This window comes from Pyrgilauda ruficollis, unplaced genomic scaffold, assembly GCF_017590135.1.
Source record: "Pyrgilauda ruficollis isolate IOZ18807 unplaced genomic scaffold, ASM1759013v1 scaffold91, whole genome shotgun sequence".
Lineage (NCBI taxonomy): Eukaryota > Metazoa > Chordata > Aves > Passeriformes > Passeridae > Pyrgilauda > Pyrgilauda ruficollis.
In genome coordinates, this window is record NW_024531155.1 from 1,435,821 (window position 1) to 1,453,195 (window position 17,375).

Consider the following 17,375-nt stretch of genomic DNA (forward strand, 5'->3'; position numbering starts at 1 on the left):
CATATTCTTTAGGATTATTTCACTGCTTATTTTCATCTCACTAGGTCTGAGAACATGCACAGGGACAGATGATTAAAAAAAGGTGTAGCTACCTTCAGTGTGGGAAAAGGGTGTGTGACATCATATAAACATATACACTTCTGAATTAGTAATTGAAGAAATTCTGCAGTGTCACAAGTTAGGTGGGTATTTTATTTTTGAAACCCTCAGCCAGAGAGTCAACCTTTTTAAAAGAGGAGTCACTCTTGTATCATGACATTCTTAGTAAACTTCCCTCTTATACAGAAAACACCTTCAAAGATTTATTTTAAAATGAGGAAGTTCAGTCAGTACTTGGTACATGAGTAGGATATATTGAATTGAAAACCTCCCTTCAATTTTGAAAAATCAGGAGACCCATTTGCACAATTTCAACGTGGTCTATTTTGAAATTATTACACTGAAAATAGGGCTGTGTCACCAAAATATAGAAAGTGGCAGTTTTACTCAGACTAGGATGTTTACTGCTACTGTCTCAGATGTTAAATGCAGCAAGAGATTTTAAGCTCCAAAAGATTAATTGTTCTAAAACCTGATCTGAGCCATTTCATCACAGCTGTTTAGATTCCAATATGCATGTCTAGATGCTGGGACTCAATATTTAGTCATCCAGGAAGAAGTAGTTTCCACTCTTCTTTTGTTCCACATCCTTGGGAAAAGAAAAAAGGTCACCATTACTTGAAGCAGTCTTTGGCAGACTTGAACATAACTGAAATAAAATACACTTATCTAAACTCCTTTCTGCTTCCCTTATTACTCTTACCAGTTTCACATGCTGTTTTTCCAGCACAGCAGAACTACCCTGTTAATCTTCTTTTTGCTTCATATTTTAAAATCTGGTTTTGTATCAAACAGTCATGGCTCCTGTACTGCAAAGGTGCTCCTCTCTTACCTTGATGGAATTGAGTTTGTTTATTCTTGGTCTGTAATTGTTGGGGTCTCTTCTAAAAGTGATTTCAAGCTGAGATAAAAACTTATTCATTCCAGCCAAAAGAGTCTGTGGACTGTTGAGACAGAAAAATATTTTAGCTGTATTTTCAGAAGTTTTATATCCTATGATTACAAGCAACTTTGATCTCCATCCTGAGCTCACTCAGGTCTGGAAATGCAAATATGAGCAGTGTTTGACGTAGCACAACATGCTACATTTTTAGTCAATCCCTGTCTCTAATGCTGCTGAAAGATGAGAGTAGTATCTCATTGTGGCTTCCAGCTATGACCTTTTCTTTCTTTTTATTTTGTATCTACATGTGTGTGCTGGCACACTTATTTACATTCAAGGAAACAAAGACCCAACACTTGCACCATAAGTAAAATCTAACAAAGATCATTACATAACTTTTTCAATATTCGTGAATGATTGTGGTTTTTGAATTCCAACGTATGTGTCCTTGGAAGGAATACCGCCAGGGTAGGAGGGGATTGCCATGGCAGACCAATGTGTTTACTTCATCTAGCTTGTGCCAAGTACTCACTGTTCTAAAAGCCTGTTTTCTGATAAGGCTGCTCATCAAAAAGTCTCTGTAATCTACATGAAATTATTTACAGGAACAGAAGTAGATACCAAAAGGGAGAGCTCTGAAAGAATGAAACAATGCAAAATGCATGCTGACATCAAGACTTGCCCTTCACTACATCTGCATAGAGGTACCATACATATATATATATATATATACACACATATATGTGTATATATATATATATATATACATACATCTGCATACAGATACTGCTTTCTTCTAATGCATCTGAAAGTTATTTTCAGAAGGGTAGTTTACAGTTGGTACTTTTTTAATTCCTTGATCTCTTCTGATTGTTATTTAGCCATCATGCAGTTGCTTAAGGCTGGTCTGGTTTTGAGGGTTTGGTTATGTTCCTCAAACTTGCCCCAACTCTGTAGGTAAGGATGAATCCCATTTTCTGTTCCATGATTCAAAAAAAAGTCAGAACCCTCAGGACAGTCCTGGATGCAGCTTTAATTTCCACAGGCAGGGATGACAATCTTGCTTAGTAATCCCAACGAACCTCTTACCTGTTTGCCAGTGTGTTCTTGGAAGGAATGCCATCAAAAACAATCACACGATCAGCAAGATATGTAGCCATGATAAAATCATGTTCTACCACAAAAGCTGTTTTTTTAGCATGGAGAATGAAACTGAAATGAGGGGAAAGAAGAAAAGAAGAGAGAGTAATGTGAATTCAGTGTAATACTACTGCAAATTTCAGTTCCTTGCCCAGCACGTGCGCTCACCGTTTAATGACTCTGGCAGCCATCAGACGCTGTTCAGAGTCCAGATATGCTGAGGGCTCGTCAATCAGATACACATCTGCAGGTTTACCCAGACAAAGAGCTAACGCCACACGCTGCAACTCACCACCAGACAGTGTCTGAACCTGGTGGGGCGGGGGGAAACAAGGCCATGCTTAGTTCACGTACAGGTTGAGAGTTAAGACAGTGAGGATGTTGATTCAAGCAATTAATACCTCCTGGTCAATGATGTTTTCTATCTGAAGAGGTTTCATCACGTCAGTTACAAACTGGGGGTGTGTATAGGCATCTCTAATCTTCTCATGCAGCAGCTGACGGACACTTCCCTAGCAAAAGGAAAATGTTGCCATACAGTTTTATGCTCCACAAGAAAATGAGCAGAAACAGAATAATAATAAAAAAAAATCTAAATAGATACAGATATAAAATAGGCACAAAGTAATTTCTATCTGTTTGTTTTGTAGCAAACACGGTACTTAATAAATAAGGCTGAAACGTACCGTAGATTTAGGGCTGATTTTCTGTGGTTTGTAGCTGACATTTAGGACTGGGACCTCACCTATAAAAAGACAAAATTAATAATGTAAACAAGAGAATTTCCAGTATCTTTAGAATAGGTTTCAGCTTGGGTGTAACAAATTACCTCCTTCATCGGGTGTAAGTCTTCCTGCAAGCATTCGGATAAATGTTGTTTTGCCAGTTCCTAAAATAAAATAAAATACAAGTTACACATTAATCACTTTTAGTAATTTAGACCTCTAACAAGTCACTGATACAACAACAACTAAGACTATTTAATAAAGAATACATTTTAAAATTAGACTCTTTTGAGAATCCCTATATGATCTTCCAGCACTAGGTAGCACTAAGAGGTATCTTAAAACTGCCACCTAAGTTTTTAAAACAGTAGGTAACAAACACGGTGGCACTGTTAACACTCATTAACTTCACATTCTTCCTAGTCAGGGGAATCATGCTGTGATATCTTCACTAGGAAACAAGCAGCTCAGCCTGTTTCAAACATAGTAATTTTGAAGCTGGGCTCCCAAAATGAAGAAGGGCTTTAGGAGCATATTCAGGGCTGGAGAAGCAGTTTCCAGCATAAACTGCACTTACCATTTTCCCCTAACATCACCATAATTTCAGAATCAGTGAATTCTCCAGCTACTATGGATAGTTCAAATTCTCCCATCTTTTTTTTCATTCCTGGATATTTGTACATACACATCTTTTTAACCTCTTCTTCATTAGCTGTCTCAGCTACTTTAAATACCAGAGATGCATCTCGAAACCTTAGATTTTCTGTTGGAACATAGCCATCTAGGAAAATATTTATGCCTGTGATGGGAGGAAAAAAGATCATTAAAAGAGGTCTGCAACAAAGTAAAACAAGATGAATTTCAATTCCTGGCTGCAAATTCCTTTCAGATAATGAGAATGCTGGATTTTTAATGCTATGTTAAAAGAAGCAACAAGACCTCCTCTTTTAAGGCGTGCACACTGCAAATTGAATGAAGAAGAGCCTTACTAAACTACAGAATGGCTGGAGCAGCTCTTCCTGAAAACCCACAGTTAGTGATGTGTGTGGAGTTTAAAGGAACTCCTGCTGTTAGGCTCACTCTCTCAAAGCCAGTTTTTACTGAGTCTCAGTACTACAAGTGGGGTCAATTCAGTTGAACACTACGTACCTCTGTACTGTGCAACCTCTCTCCTGCCCTTTCTCTACTACTTACAGGGTCGTTTGTGTAACTCCACTGTTTACAAAACACCTGCAAGTATCAAAATTATGTCCATAGCAAGTGAAAATGAAGGCTTTTGGGTTGAGTTACAAATTAAGTATCATGTAATACAGAAATTCTGCAAAAAAACAAAGTTCTTTCATTGCTGAACTGTAACAGGAAGAGGACATGTTTATATAGCAGAAAACTGGCATTTTGCTGTCTTTTTTGGGGAAGTTTATGAAGAGAAATATAGCAAGAATTACCTTCTCTTACGCTGAAAGGCATGGTAACAACACCATAAGCACTTGGCACACCATACAGGCAGCAGATAAAGTCAGAGAGATAATCTAACACACTTAGATCATGCTCTACAACAATAATGTACCTGAAAAACAAAGCCAGAGAGATGCTTTTTTACCTCAATGCAAAACATTTTTCTTTCTTTTTTTTCTTACTCTAGTCTTGCATAAACAAGAGCTATCAACATGATTTTTAGTTAATATTGTTTCTTCGCTTTATACTAAAAAAGGAGAGAGTTCAAATCTTTCACAGGCATTTTTTAAACTGTCAATAAACTCGAGAATGATAAATTTAAAGTCCATCTTCAGTGTGAACTGGCAGCTTCTTTATGTACATTAGTGGAAGGATGTTGACTGATTTGAGTGAAAAATATTTAGCACATTTTAAGAAAATAAAAATCTTTGTGAGAAAGGGATGAGACAGCAATATTCAGGTGAAACATAACCACGAATATTTTCCCATCCTTATTACAAAATTTTGAAACAGGACAAGAAACTACAGGAAATAAGTTTCCAAAATGCAGAAGAATAGAATATTACTGACTTGGAATATCTGAAACATCTGTTAGTGTACCATACTGAGAAGTGAACACTTCTGAGGGGATGGACTGCATGTTTCTTCCCTCTGTAAGCAGTCATGCATTACTACAGTCTGGCAAATCATCTGAAGCTTGTATTTACCTGTCAGGGTTTATGAGGGACCGAATAGTAATGGCAGCCTTCAAGCGCTGCTTGACATCCAAGTAGCTGGAAGGTTCATCAAACATGAAGCTAATCCCAAAAGGAAGAGTGAAGTCTTAGTGAATGCAAGCTTTCTACTTATTCAAGCATAATAATAACATTTCAACCATTAAGTAAATGGAAATAAAAAATAATCATTAAACTGAGAAAGGGAGACAAAAACTGAGAATTGTGCACACCTGCTTTTGTTCTCTGTAGACTGCCACTTGAAAGTGAGTTAAGTATTACTTTCCCAAAAGTTATGACAAAGTTATCAAAAGTTACAAGAATCAACAGTTAGGATTCCCATGCACTCACTCTGAGTTACCCTAAATTTAATATGAACTAAAAAGTGCAAAAATACTTTAGAAGACTGGAAGGACATTTTCCAAAAAGAGAAAACTGAACAAGGAAACCTACTTGAAATTCACACTAACCAACCAAAAAACAGCAGCCCAAGCACAACAAAACCAACCAACCAAAAATTCATGAAAGCAAGAAAAACCAAAACCCTGTAACTCTTCTGATCTTGCTTTCTTGGTCCCAAGGAGTCAGGAAACAACAAAGATTAGACAGTAATTTCCTGCTTGCAAGACAGGAGAGGAGGGACTCAAGTTCTAAGAGGTGGGGAAGCAGCTGTACCTTTCTCATTCAGAGAGGCTAAGGGAGGTGTGCTGTCCAACAGGATCCATTTAGGAGGGGTTAGGGAGAGGTTATGAGGTTGTGATGCTGAAATTTAACACTGGCTTCTGAAATCAGCTATTTCCACTTGGGTAAATAGAAGTATACAGAATCCAGAGATAACACATGAAGTAAAAATGGCTTTCAGCTGATGAGCTGGCAATATTTTTAAAAATAATTTTTAACATATTAAATAATTTTTAAATATACTTCAAAATTTCAAACAAAATATTATTGTTAAGAATAAGTGTAAATTTGAGGACCATATTCTGAGACAGATTATTAGAAGCAATGTGTAACAGAAGTAAATTAAACATACATATCAGCCTTCTGAATGCAAACAACTGCACAAGCAAATCTCTGAAGTTCTCCTCCTGAAAGGTCCTCAACATTTCTTTCTTTCAGGTGTGTTAAGTCTGCAAATAAGTGATTAATTTTAGGTATGTGATAACCAACACAACAATCCATATTTTTATTACCTACAGAAACATGTATAAACATAGCAAACATTCTACAGAGAGGGAAAGAAAATAGAAGGAGAACAAGTATTCACTTTATACAGCATCAGTATCATACTGCTAATACTAAGTCATAGCAAGCTATGGCTTCTCTGCAGCATTAGCTGCCTGGCTGCTTCTTATCACGAAGAAGGATTACATTTCTATTTCTTCTTCCACCACACTGGTAAAGATTTCTGGCCCTAAAAAGAAACCATACTAGTTCTGAAAGTGCTTCTTGTCAGACTTGGCTGGAGAGTTCTGATTTTCAGGAAAATCAAGTTCCTCAAATCTTACAGGAGATGGGTGAAGCAGGTATTTTCTAAGCAGCTTAATGAACACATTTCAGGAATAGGCTGTGTCACTAATAAATTAAGTGGGACTCAAAGCCCACATTCTTGGTGACACAATGGCAGCCATTTCACTACCCAGTTCTACCAAAAACAATCCCATTGTGAATTTAGCAACAACTAAATTTAATTACAACTAAATACAAAACACCTACAAAACATTACTAGGGCTGGACGATGCAGATGTTCTTATTAATTGTATTAATCTCAGAAGTCAGTGTTATTCCCACTAAAATTAGATACATACAAGCTTTTGGGGGGAGTGTGGTATATTAGGATAACATTTTTTACATGCAGTGTAAAAAGGGGGATGCTCAGATTTTGCCACATTTGTGAGCAAGCAAGAGCAGCAGATGTTAAGTGGAATTTTTCCAGATTTAAAAATAAGCACTTTCTACTATGAAATAGAAACTGCATTAGAATCTGTGAACTAGAAGGCATCAACTAGTCTGCCACCAGAAAGTATTATTTGTGTTATTTATATTACAGCATGGCCTGGGCTTTACACTAAAGCACCTTTACTTTTTGTATCTTTGAGGTGGTATAATTTACAGGTTCTATCATATTATGGTAACTTGATTGTTTCAGTAAATATGAGCTTCTCAAATACTTTAAAATTTGACTGTACAAAATTACTTACCAAGCTGCTGACATACAACAGTTTGTGTCTTAGTTTCATCCTTCCTATCCAGAATTGATCCCACTGTTCCCTGCATGATAAACAATAAAAACCCCAACCAACATTAAAAATTTCAAACAGTTCTGAATTATGTTGCTAAATAAAACCTTTAAACACATAGGAAGTACTACAGAAGAAGCTCCCAGCTGAAATGTCTCACCTTTGCAGCTTTAGGGATCTGGTCCACGTACTGAGGTTTAATGATAGCTTTAAGGTCATCTTCCAGGATCTTGGTAAAATAATTCTGTAATTCAGATCCTCGGAAGTAAGTCAAAATTTCTTGCCAGTCAGGTGGATCCTGTGACAAAATTAAAGCCTGGGTTTACTTATACCATTTAAAAACATAATAAGAAACCCTAATTTCAAATTCCAATCAATAAGGCAAATAGAATAAGCTTTAAAGAGAACACACCAAAAAATCCACAAAAGCATTCTAAAAACAAAGTTTAGAGACCTCCTTTTTCCAGGTTTCACTAACCTTCAAAAAAAATTTGCACAGCTAAGAAGCTACTGAACGAAAACAACTTCATGGGAAAAATGACAGCATGGATTAGTGTAACCACACTTATTAGCTATCCGATACAGCTAATCCAAAGGAAAAGGACTGGAATGATAAAAGCACAAACTAGCACAGAAGATGCAACAAATCTGGTAATTTTCTCTGCTTCTAGCAAACATTTCCAAGGAAACAGAAGAAAAAAAACCAAAAAACCAAAGGAAAAATGACAAATTGAAAATAAAAAGAACTGTTCAGAGCAATTGCCCAGGAAAAAGTCCCCCCTTGCACACTGTACTACTCTGAGGGGTGCTGAGTTAATTACTTTGATGATAAACAGTATGGAATCAGACTGACACAGTCATATTTTCAAACCAAGCAAATACACAGAGGAAATGCTTCATCAGTTTTGGAGCAGAAGCAACATGGAAGATTCAATTCATACCACGTGTTTCTGTGGTCATACTGATATGGCTCCTTCATAGCAAAGTCTGATTTTGGAAGCATGGTAATTCAATTAAGTACACATTCAGAAAGTCAAAAGTTTTGCTATTTCTGCAATACTACCACCTGAAACAAGAAGTCCACAAAATAATATAAACAAAACTGGAAAGAGAATGTAAAATGTAGCTGGGAAATGACTATTTCTTTGCAGCTTTAGGTAGCAGCCATGAATGAACAGTTTTTTAAAACTTTACTCTTTCAGGCAAAGAAACTGCTGAAGAAAGTGTCCACACACTTGTTCTTACAAGTGCTTCTTGAAGGACAAAAGTGTGCACCAGAATTCAAATGTCCCCGTGCAATCTAAAGGTAAGAAAGTAACATGTGAAATACTGGTAAGAGAAGTCCTAATAGTTATTATTTATGCCTTTTCTCTAATGTATTCACTCTTTGGAGTAGTGCTAGGTAAAGAAGCCCTTGTAAAATATTTTGCTCACTGGCTGCAGTTTGACTTGGAGTAAACACATAGGAAAATGGATTATGAATTCCAGCAGTTACTAGTTTTTTTAAGTCAAAAGTCTTATTGCCAAGTAACTAGCAACATGAAGAAACTAAGGATTTTTCAGAGCTCAGTATTCAATTGTACAGTGGGAAATATCTTCAACCACAACTTACAGTAACAACATACTTTATGAGAAATCCTCAAAAGAATCAAAGATAAAAATGCCTAAGATAGTCCAAGGATACATGGTAAGTGCTCATAGGCATTTGAGCTGTTCAGATAAAAACAAAGATAACTTATAAGAAACTTCAATACTTGGGCAATGGAAATCCCTGATGGGAACACGTAAAGTATGCAGGGAGAAAAACATGACATTTTTTAAAGACTGGTATTAAAACCACCCCAAACCCGTAAGTGTCACTTCAAGAAACCTACCTCTGATTTTTATTTTTTGTGAGTTACAATTACAATTAGTACCCTTATCTTTCTTGAGAGACATACACAATTTGCAAGAAGGCCCTTGTTAGCAATAACCTACTACTGGTCCTGTGTGATGTAGGTCACTGGCTGTCAATAGTCAAAGTGCCAACATCCCCACAAATCTATCACATTCACAGATACAAACATTCAGTCCAAAAAAATAAACAGCTATCTAAAATGCTAACTCTATTTTATTGCTGATACATACATCATATTTTCCAAGATTTGGCTTCTGTTTCCCTGCTAAAATTTTCAAGGCAGTTGATTTTCCAATACCATTGGTTCCAACCAATCCCAGTACTTCACCTGGACGAGGGATAGGCAACCTGTACAAAACATTGATAAGTTTGTGTTAGATTTATGCCACCACACACCAACATTTAGTGGGCAAGTAAATGTTGCCACCCATTTTCAGACTTTCTGATTATTACAGCCTCTGTTAATTTGCAAATATGTAACCCAAATCATATAAAATTTCTTAAAAATAGAAGAGCATAAGAAATACCTAAGGGTAGTCTGTTTTTAAACAGGGGTTCTGTAAAATAATCCCTAACACTAATTTATTTCATTATAATACTTTTTAATAAGAAAAATGTAATTAACATTCTAAAAGGAAGCTACTGGGTAAGAACTAAGAACACTTTGATGTGCACTACGTTTATACTATCAAAAACTTGGATTCTTTGTCTCTTTGATATTAGAAAAATAAAATACCTGTGAAGTTTGAAGGCATTGGCACAGTATCTATGTGTTGTTTCTTTCTCCAGGTTGCTAGGTAAGTTAACAATTGACAAGGCTCCAAAAGGACATTTCTGGAATTGAAATAAATTATAGATTATTAGTGCACACATTTTATTAACAAAAGTCTATGTTTTGTACTGCACCCAGCTATGCATTTACATTTTTAAATGGACCTCTACCAAATTTCCTTTACATAGTCAACCTGCCAAGGAAGTTCTGTACCGCATTTTTCAAATTAGTAGTCTGCAATTTAGACTGTCAAGACTACAATACAAATAAGGCACACTGCATATATTCTCCACCTTTCTCAAAGAAATCTTTCTGCTGCTAATTGTCTACAGACACAAACAAAAAAACCCAAACAAAGCCAAGCAGAAACAAAGCCACAAACAAAACCCACACCTTGCAACCCAACCAGTTCAGTCAAGTGACACATTTCTTCACTTTCTATAATCAGTAAGTTAACTTGGTCTGATTAGTCCAGGAAAGAAAACTGCTTTTTGAAGTTACAATATGCATTGCTAAATATAATAGCAAAATAAGGAATAATTAGCACTTTAAATAAAGCAGTTTAATTTTTACCTTGATGCAAATACCACAACCAATACAAAGTGTTTCTGAAATCCATGCTATTTTGCTCTGTGATGTGACCTCTATGCAAAGTTTTCCTGGTGAAAAAAATTAAGATAAGATCAGTAAAGTTTCTGGTGAATCAGAATTCCTGCCTGCTAAATTCCACAGAGGAACTTGTAACTGATGAACGTTCACTGAAGCTTCATATTACCCAAAGGCTTGAAAAGTGTCACTATTACAAAAAAGTGTTCATGCTTTTAGTGATATTTCTAAAGGTTTTGTAAAAAAAAAAGCTTGAATGATACACAAAAATCTATCAGTTACAAAAAGCTCATTCCTTCAAGTATAACTGATTTAAAAGGTCTCCAATTGCTTCAATACCTTGTTAATTGTATCTCTTACCCATTCGAACCACGGGACAACTCTTCTTGCATTCCTGACGACATTTCTTTGGCTTACATTTGTCATGGTTGACTATAGCAATTCTTGTTAATTTGTCTGCCATAATGCACAATTTAGGGTTAAACACATACACCAATTAGAAGGAGTAGTGGGAGTCTTCCAAACCTTCAAGAAAAAAAAAACCATAAGAGACCAGGTTACTGACAGCACAGAGAACAGACATATCTAACCTAAGTTATTACTAGCAGAGTGCAGAGATGAAAAATGCAAAATTATTTTATTTTTTTCCTCCATTAAGCAACATGGCAAACAGCAAAGTTAGAGATACAAATAACAGGGGTACTGATATGTAGATAACTGCACAAATTTTTAACATCATCTTTCCATCCCATTGCTCTTTTTCCAGAGTAAAAATAAAATCGTGATTTATCTGAAATTGGATTTGTTTCCAAAAAAGCACACTGTAGTAAGAACATAAGAATCTAGAAAACTCCAAACTTTAGTTTTACAAGTTGCCTGGTATAAAGCACCCTTCTTCACACTGTCAAATTCTGACTACAACTATTACTCCAAGGATTTGATTAGAATATACATTTACGATGTATATTCTAATATTACATATTTATAATGTATGCCAATATTCTGTACTAAAAGTGTAAAATGTAAACCAGTTTTCAAAGTGAAAATTAGTAACTGATTATATAAAAAGTAAACCAGGCAATGTGAGCAGACATTCATGATGATGTTTGATTCTTTAATCTTGAGTTTCATTAGTATCTGAATAACTACAGTTACCTTCTGCATTTCCTAACAAGGTATCAATACCTATAACAGGTTTCAATAAAAATAAGTAAAATTCTTTATAAAGAACATAGAAAGGCTCTGCAAAGAGATCTGGCCAAGCTGGATCAATGGGGATCATGAGGATCAGTAAGGCTAAGTGCTGGGTCCTGCTCCTGGGTCATAACGACCCCAGGCAGAGCCACAGGCTGGGGAAGAGTGTAAGGAAAATTGCCTGGTGGAAAAGGACCTGGGAGTGGCTGGTGACAGTGACTGAACATGAGCCAGATGTGCCCAGGCCACCAAGAAGGCCAAGGGCATCCTGGCCTGGATCAGTAGTAGTGTGGCCAGCAGGAGCGGGGCAGGGATTGTCCCCTGGACTTGGTGGGGCCACACCTTGAGTGCTGTGTCCTGTTCTGGGCCCCTCGCTAAAGAAAGTCACTGAGGGGCTGCAGCGAGCCCAGGAAGGGCAGTGGAGTTGGGGAAGGGTCTGGAGCACCAGTGTGAGGAATAGCTGGGGGAGCTGCAGATGTGAAGTCCAGAAAGGGAGGCTCAAGAGAGCCCTTCTCACTCCCTACAACTGTCTGAAAGGAGGAGGACGGGGCTCTACTTCAAAATAACAAGAGACAGGACAAGAGGAAACAGCCTCAGGTTTCACCAGGGGAGGCTTAGATTGGACGTCAGGAAAACAATGTTTGCTGGAAGGTGGACAAGCATTGCAACAGGCAGCTCAGGGAAGTGGCTGAGTCACCATTCCTGGAGGCATTTAAAAGATATGTAGATGTGGCCCTCAAGGACACAGGCTAGGAGCCAGCACAGGGTTAATGGCTGGACTCAATAATCTTGGAGGTCTTTTCCAACCTCAAAAATGCTGTAATTCTGTGGAGTACAAGGTGATTAAATATTCCTGAAATCACAAATAAATGCATGCTAAGAAGTGAAATGGTGACTTGTACTCCTCTCTCTAAGCCCCTCTTTGCTCTTTGTAATGTACATTGACAAATACTGGATTGTAATGGGACTTCATACAGCTGCAGCAAATGGAGGGAAGGGCAGGGCATTTTAAATTTAAGACTTGATAGACAAAAAAAGGTGGAATGTGTTTTAAGGTACATTTCTATTTCGTTTACTATATTCACTCACAATAATGAAAATAACAATAGTAATGACTTTTATTTTCCTATGAACAAGACACACCTAAGGACAACTCCCTCCAGCTCCAGAACAACAAAGACAAACTGACTTATGAGGCCCTTGGAAGATTTTAAGATATTGCAGATGACTTTTTTTTTTTTTTTTTGGTAAAAACAAATGCCATAAAGTACAAAGCATTTCCATCTCACTAAATAAAGGGATGGCAGCTCTACAGATGATGCATGTTCAAAATCATTTCAATGCAGTATCAGTAGTTCAGTGATATAACTGGGATAGTGTCGGGAAATACTTCAGATTTCCACAAAGTGCAAAGGTGCAGCTGCATCCAAAGGATTCCAACATTTCTAATGAAGGGAAGTTTGTTTTCAGATGTCCAGCTCATCTTTGCTTCACCAAACAAAAGCATCCTGCAGTGGTCTACAGACTATATTTACTACATACGGCTATTGGATGAAGAAAGGTTGTGACTTGCAGACTCATGATGGAAGCAAGAATAAAATGGGTGTATGGCACATTTATCATGTTAAATTCTACCCTTCTATAAACTTCAGTTGGAAGGAATCCTCCAGATACTACTGCAATATCTGGAAGATGAACATCCAACAGCAAAGGTCAGAAAAGCTAATGTTATTGTATCCTTAAATCCATTACTAACATAGGTACAAATATTTCAAGTGGTTCCTTTAAAAACTGGTCGTCTTATTCCTTTATTCGGTTTCCAAAGTATTTTTAAACTAATGTCAAAAGATATTCTTCATCACCTATTAATGAATGTAACTATTACTCACCCTGCCAACCATATTGTGGCAGTTTCTACTTACATGTCTTTTTTTTCCCTTTATTATTTTAAATTTCCTAAGCCAGAAAGTCCTATTAACACAGCTGATGTTTTCAAATAAATGACTAAATACAAGAAAAAAAATTAAAAGAGATTCAACACTTCTGTACTGTCAGACCAGATTGACAAAGTAGGGCTGAACATTGAAATTGCATCCGTAGACCAGGCAAACAGGCATGGAATAATGAGTCTGCAGTTCTCACTTTAATACATTAGGAAACAACAAACTGAAAGCCTTATTTTTGAAGACTATAAAGGTGCTTTATTCAGGGTAATTTTCTTGGGGACAGATACTGGATGTTGTCATTACTTCAAATAAAGATACATTCTTTGGGAAGACATCCCAGTGCCTTTCACTAAAATCCTGCCATGTACAGTGCAGAGAGTATTTGGGGGTGAATCATACCCTCTCTGTTTTCCCAAGGGAAGAGCCTAACAGGGGTCAGCCCTTTCTCCTAGCCCTGAGCAGACAGGTACTGTGGATCTTCCACCTGAGCTGCAGACAGCAGTGAACCAGTTCTGCGGGTTGCCCCAGAAGCAAACCTGCTGTGCCTCAAGCAGGCTGCCCTTGCAGCCCCCCAAACCCTGCTCCAAGTTCAGCCCTGACATCTCCCCTCAGCCACCCACCTTTCCAGCCGGGGTTTAGCCTGAAGCTCCACAGCAGGAGAGTGGGACAGGGCTGCTCTCAGACACCAAAGGCAAATATGGCTTGAAACAAGCAACTCTTGCCAAGTTCCTCAGCAAGCTTTCCACAGTCTTGGCGGAATAATCAGACTGAAGTTTACATTCACTGCTGAATCAGACTGTGGTTGGTAAGCAATGAAACAGCCCAAGTTTGGGTATTTTTCTAACGCTAACTTACTTGGGAAAATGCCCATGTAAGTTACATTCTAACTTACATGAAAATGCCCTGTCTGTGGTGAATAGTTTTGAAGGGGTCAGTGAATTAAGCAGGTACACTAAGCATTTATTAGAGTATGTGGAGAGGGAAAGAAGCAATGAAGCAGCATGAAGACATGCACTCCTCCCACTCTGCTCCCATCTATGTGACAGAAGTGTCAGTTTATTCAAAACTCTCTACTGGTCTTAACCATTTTCAGAAAAAAAAAGAATCGTGACTCCTGGAACTTCTGTAATATTTCCAGGACTGTGCTGATACCTACAATGACAACTGTCCACAAAAGAAAATAGTAATATCTACTTAGAACTCAGAAACAAATAAACTGTCCAAAACCAGAGTGAACTCAAGTTACATATTTACATCCAGTTAGCTGAGGGGCATTTAAGTTAACATATGGAATAGGATGGTCTGATTCCAAGGAACAGATGTAGAACTCTCAGGAGACTGAACACAGATCAGCAACAGTACAGCACACCAGTAACCGAGCAGTGCAGTCAGCACTTTAGGGGCAGGAGAAACTGGTACTCAGAAGCTTTTGACTTCATGACTGTGCTTCTCCTTTCCATATCAAGCAGAACAGAATAAAAAACAGAGTATGAAAATACTAATTTGCTACTAGCTACTTGGGTAAAGAGCTGTTTAGAGTTATTGAATGATGATGGTGTGGCAGGAGAAAATCTTCCCAGAATGGACTGGCAATACAGGTGAAGGAAGGAGAGAATGACTAAAATCTGCTGGCTAAAGAAAAAAGAAAATATTGTAAAAACCCTGTCAGTATCATTCATTAACGCCAAAAGCTGCCCATTACGTCCAATTATGTAATTTAATACAAAAAATGAAACATGTCTAAAAATAAGACACCAAACATGTTATCACAAGCATTCTAGGTCAGCATTCTTAGGCTGTCTGACACAGCTGCTGCACACCCTGACACACCAGATTACAAAAAAAAAAAAAAAAAAAAAACCAACAGTTGCTCACATGCAAACCTTACTATCTGTCACAGAAGGCAACAGCAATGTACAATCTGTAGAACACGTACAATGTGCTTGCATTAATAATACTTATTTCTTTCACAGGCTTTAGAGCTAAATGATAATTTACTATGTCAAGGCAATTATGACTGAGAATGATTTGTAATGGCACTGAATTTTTCAGACTTAAACAAAGAAAAATTTAAACATTATAAGTAATTGAAGACTGAAACAAAACCAGAGACCATTCAATGAAAGATGTGAATGCAAGGTCTGGGTTCAGAACTGTGCCATGCTTTAGTTACTTTGCACAAAACCAGTGAACACTTTATAAAATTCCATTGCATCAAACCTCAGAGAGAAATGCTGTGGAAAGAAGTGAGGATGAGCAGCATTTCCAACTGCCATTGAAAACAAGCTCAAGAATTGCCGCTCAATTCCATTGCCAATGGACTATATACAGTCACACCATAAAGCCAAGAACTAGAATACCCAAAGAAAATTGAAATTAAAGGTAAAACAGGTTTTCAAACTGCATATGGGAGATCACTACATCTGTAAGTATCAAAGCAGAAACAACAGTAAATGATACAAGAACTAGTCTATGCTTAAGGTTTTCACATTTGTTTTAGAAACTGAGGCAATGTAAAAAAAGTTTAGACATGCCCCAGATTTCCCTACTGTATTAAATCATTGTTACTCATAAGACACGACATGAATAAGAAAATATGTTAACATGAAAGCATATGGTCAAGTATACTGACGCTGCAGAACGAGTGGGTGTGTTTAGCTTGTGCTGAGCAGTATTAATTATCACTCAATCTTTAACGCTTCCCCTTAACATGAAGTGAAATGCGTGAGAACGAACCCATAAATTAGCAATCGAATGAAACTAATGAAAGTATTTCATGAACACTGGTTTAGGACTGCAGTTTATGGAAGGAACCACAGCAGGGAAACTTAAATTAGGGAGTGAAAACTGTCACAGGAATTTGCAGGTGAAGTATCCAAGTGCATTCCAGGCAGGAAACACCACCATGATCCTTGAGAAAAGGCCTGCCGACTTCTTTTGTTTTCACACACACCTCGCAGAAAAGGGCCTTACCCCGCTATCTTATCGCACCTGCAGGAAGGCTTGATCTCCTCACCGCCCCACAAGCACCCACGTGGATATCAGCTTCCCTCAAAAGAAGGCAAAATACGGCCTTCCCCCCCATCACGAGGAGGAAGTTCCCCGTTTTCACAGGAGCAAAATGCCGGCGTTCCCTTTCCCAGAGCCAGGCCACCGCCGCCGGGCGAGGATCCCGCGCTGTATCCACAGGGAAGCCATACCCGCGGCCGGGAGCGGCAGCAGCGACGGCGCTCTCTGACCCCGGCTGGCACAAAACCCGAGGCGTCGGGGATGACGTACCGCGTGTGCAGGCAGTGCCGGCCCGGGCCGTGCCCACGCCGGCAGCGAGCCCCGATCCCCGGGAGCCTCCGGCCCTGAGGCCCGGGCGGGGCGCGGTCGAGCCGACCCTTCTCCCACGGCGGCAGGGGCGAGGTCGCCGCCCAGGCCGGGCGCAGCGGCGGAGGCCGGGCCGGCAGCACACCATGAGGAGCGGGGCCCCTTCCCTATCGCCTCCATTCCCGTGCGGGAAGGTAGGAATTCCCCCCCGGCGTTACCTACCGGGAGCTGTGAGGGGGGTGCGGCGGGGCCGGGGGCAGCAGGGGTGGGAACGCGCGCGGCTCCCTCGCGCCACGGCGGGGGAACGGCGTCCGGTGATCCCGCGCGCGCAACGTGCTCGCGCCGCCGCCGCCACCCGGCCAAGATGGCCGTTGGGCCCGGGGGGCGGGG

At 38.8% G+C, this 17,375-nt stretch overlaps 2 protein-coding genes across 2 annotated transcripts in view; one reads left to right on the forward strand and one right to left on the reverse strand.

Moving 5' to 3' along the window:
* Window positions 1-171: 171 nt before the first annotated feature.
* Window positions 172-17,373, reverse strand: ABCE1 (ATP binding cassette subfamily E member 1). Its single transcript, XM_041489243.1, has 18 exons — window positions 17,208-17,373; window positions 10,891-11,055; window positions 10,498-10,583; window positions 9,889-9,986; window positions 9,383-9,500; window positions 7,416-7,553; window positions 7,217-7,286; window positions 6,049-6,145; window positions 5,010-5,099; window positions 4,293-4,414; window positions 3,425-3,646; window positions 2,952-3,011; window positions 2,809-2,867; window positions 2,524-2,634; window positions 2,291-2,433; window positions 2,072-2,194; window positions 932-1,043; window positions 172-688 (listed from the first exon to the last, which is right to left on the reverse strand). Exons 2-18 carry the CDS (start codon window positions 10,991-10,993, stop codon window positions 641-643), a joined length of 1,800 nt encoding a protein of 599 aa, XP_041345177.1. The 5' UTR covers window positions 10,994-11,055; window positions 17,208-17,373; the 3' UTR covers window positions 172-640.
* The window catches only part of ANAPC10 (anaphase promoting complex subunit 10), a 33,601-nt gene continuing 33,275 nt past the window's right edge, over window positions 17,050-17,375 (forward strand). Inside the window, exon 1 of the mRNA XM_041489248.1 lies at window positions 17,050-17,179. The gene's annotated coding sequence lies outside the window, so the exon portion shown is untranslated. The remainder of the gene's footprint in view (window positions 17,180-17,375) is intronic.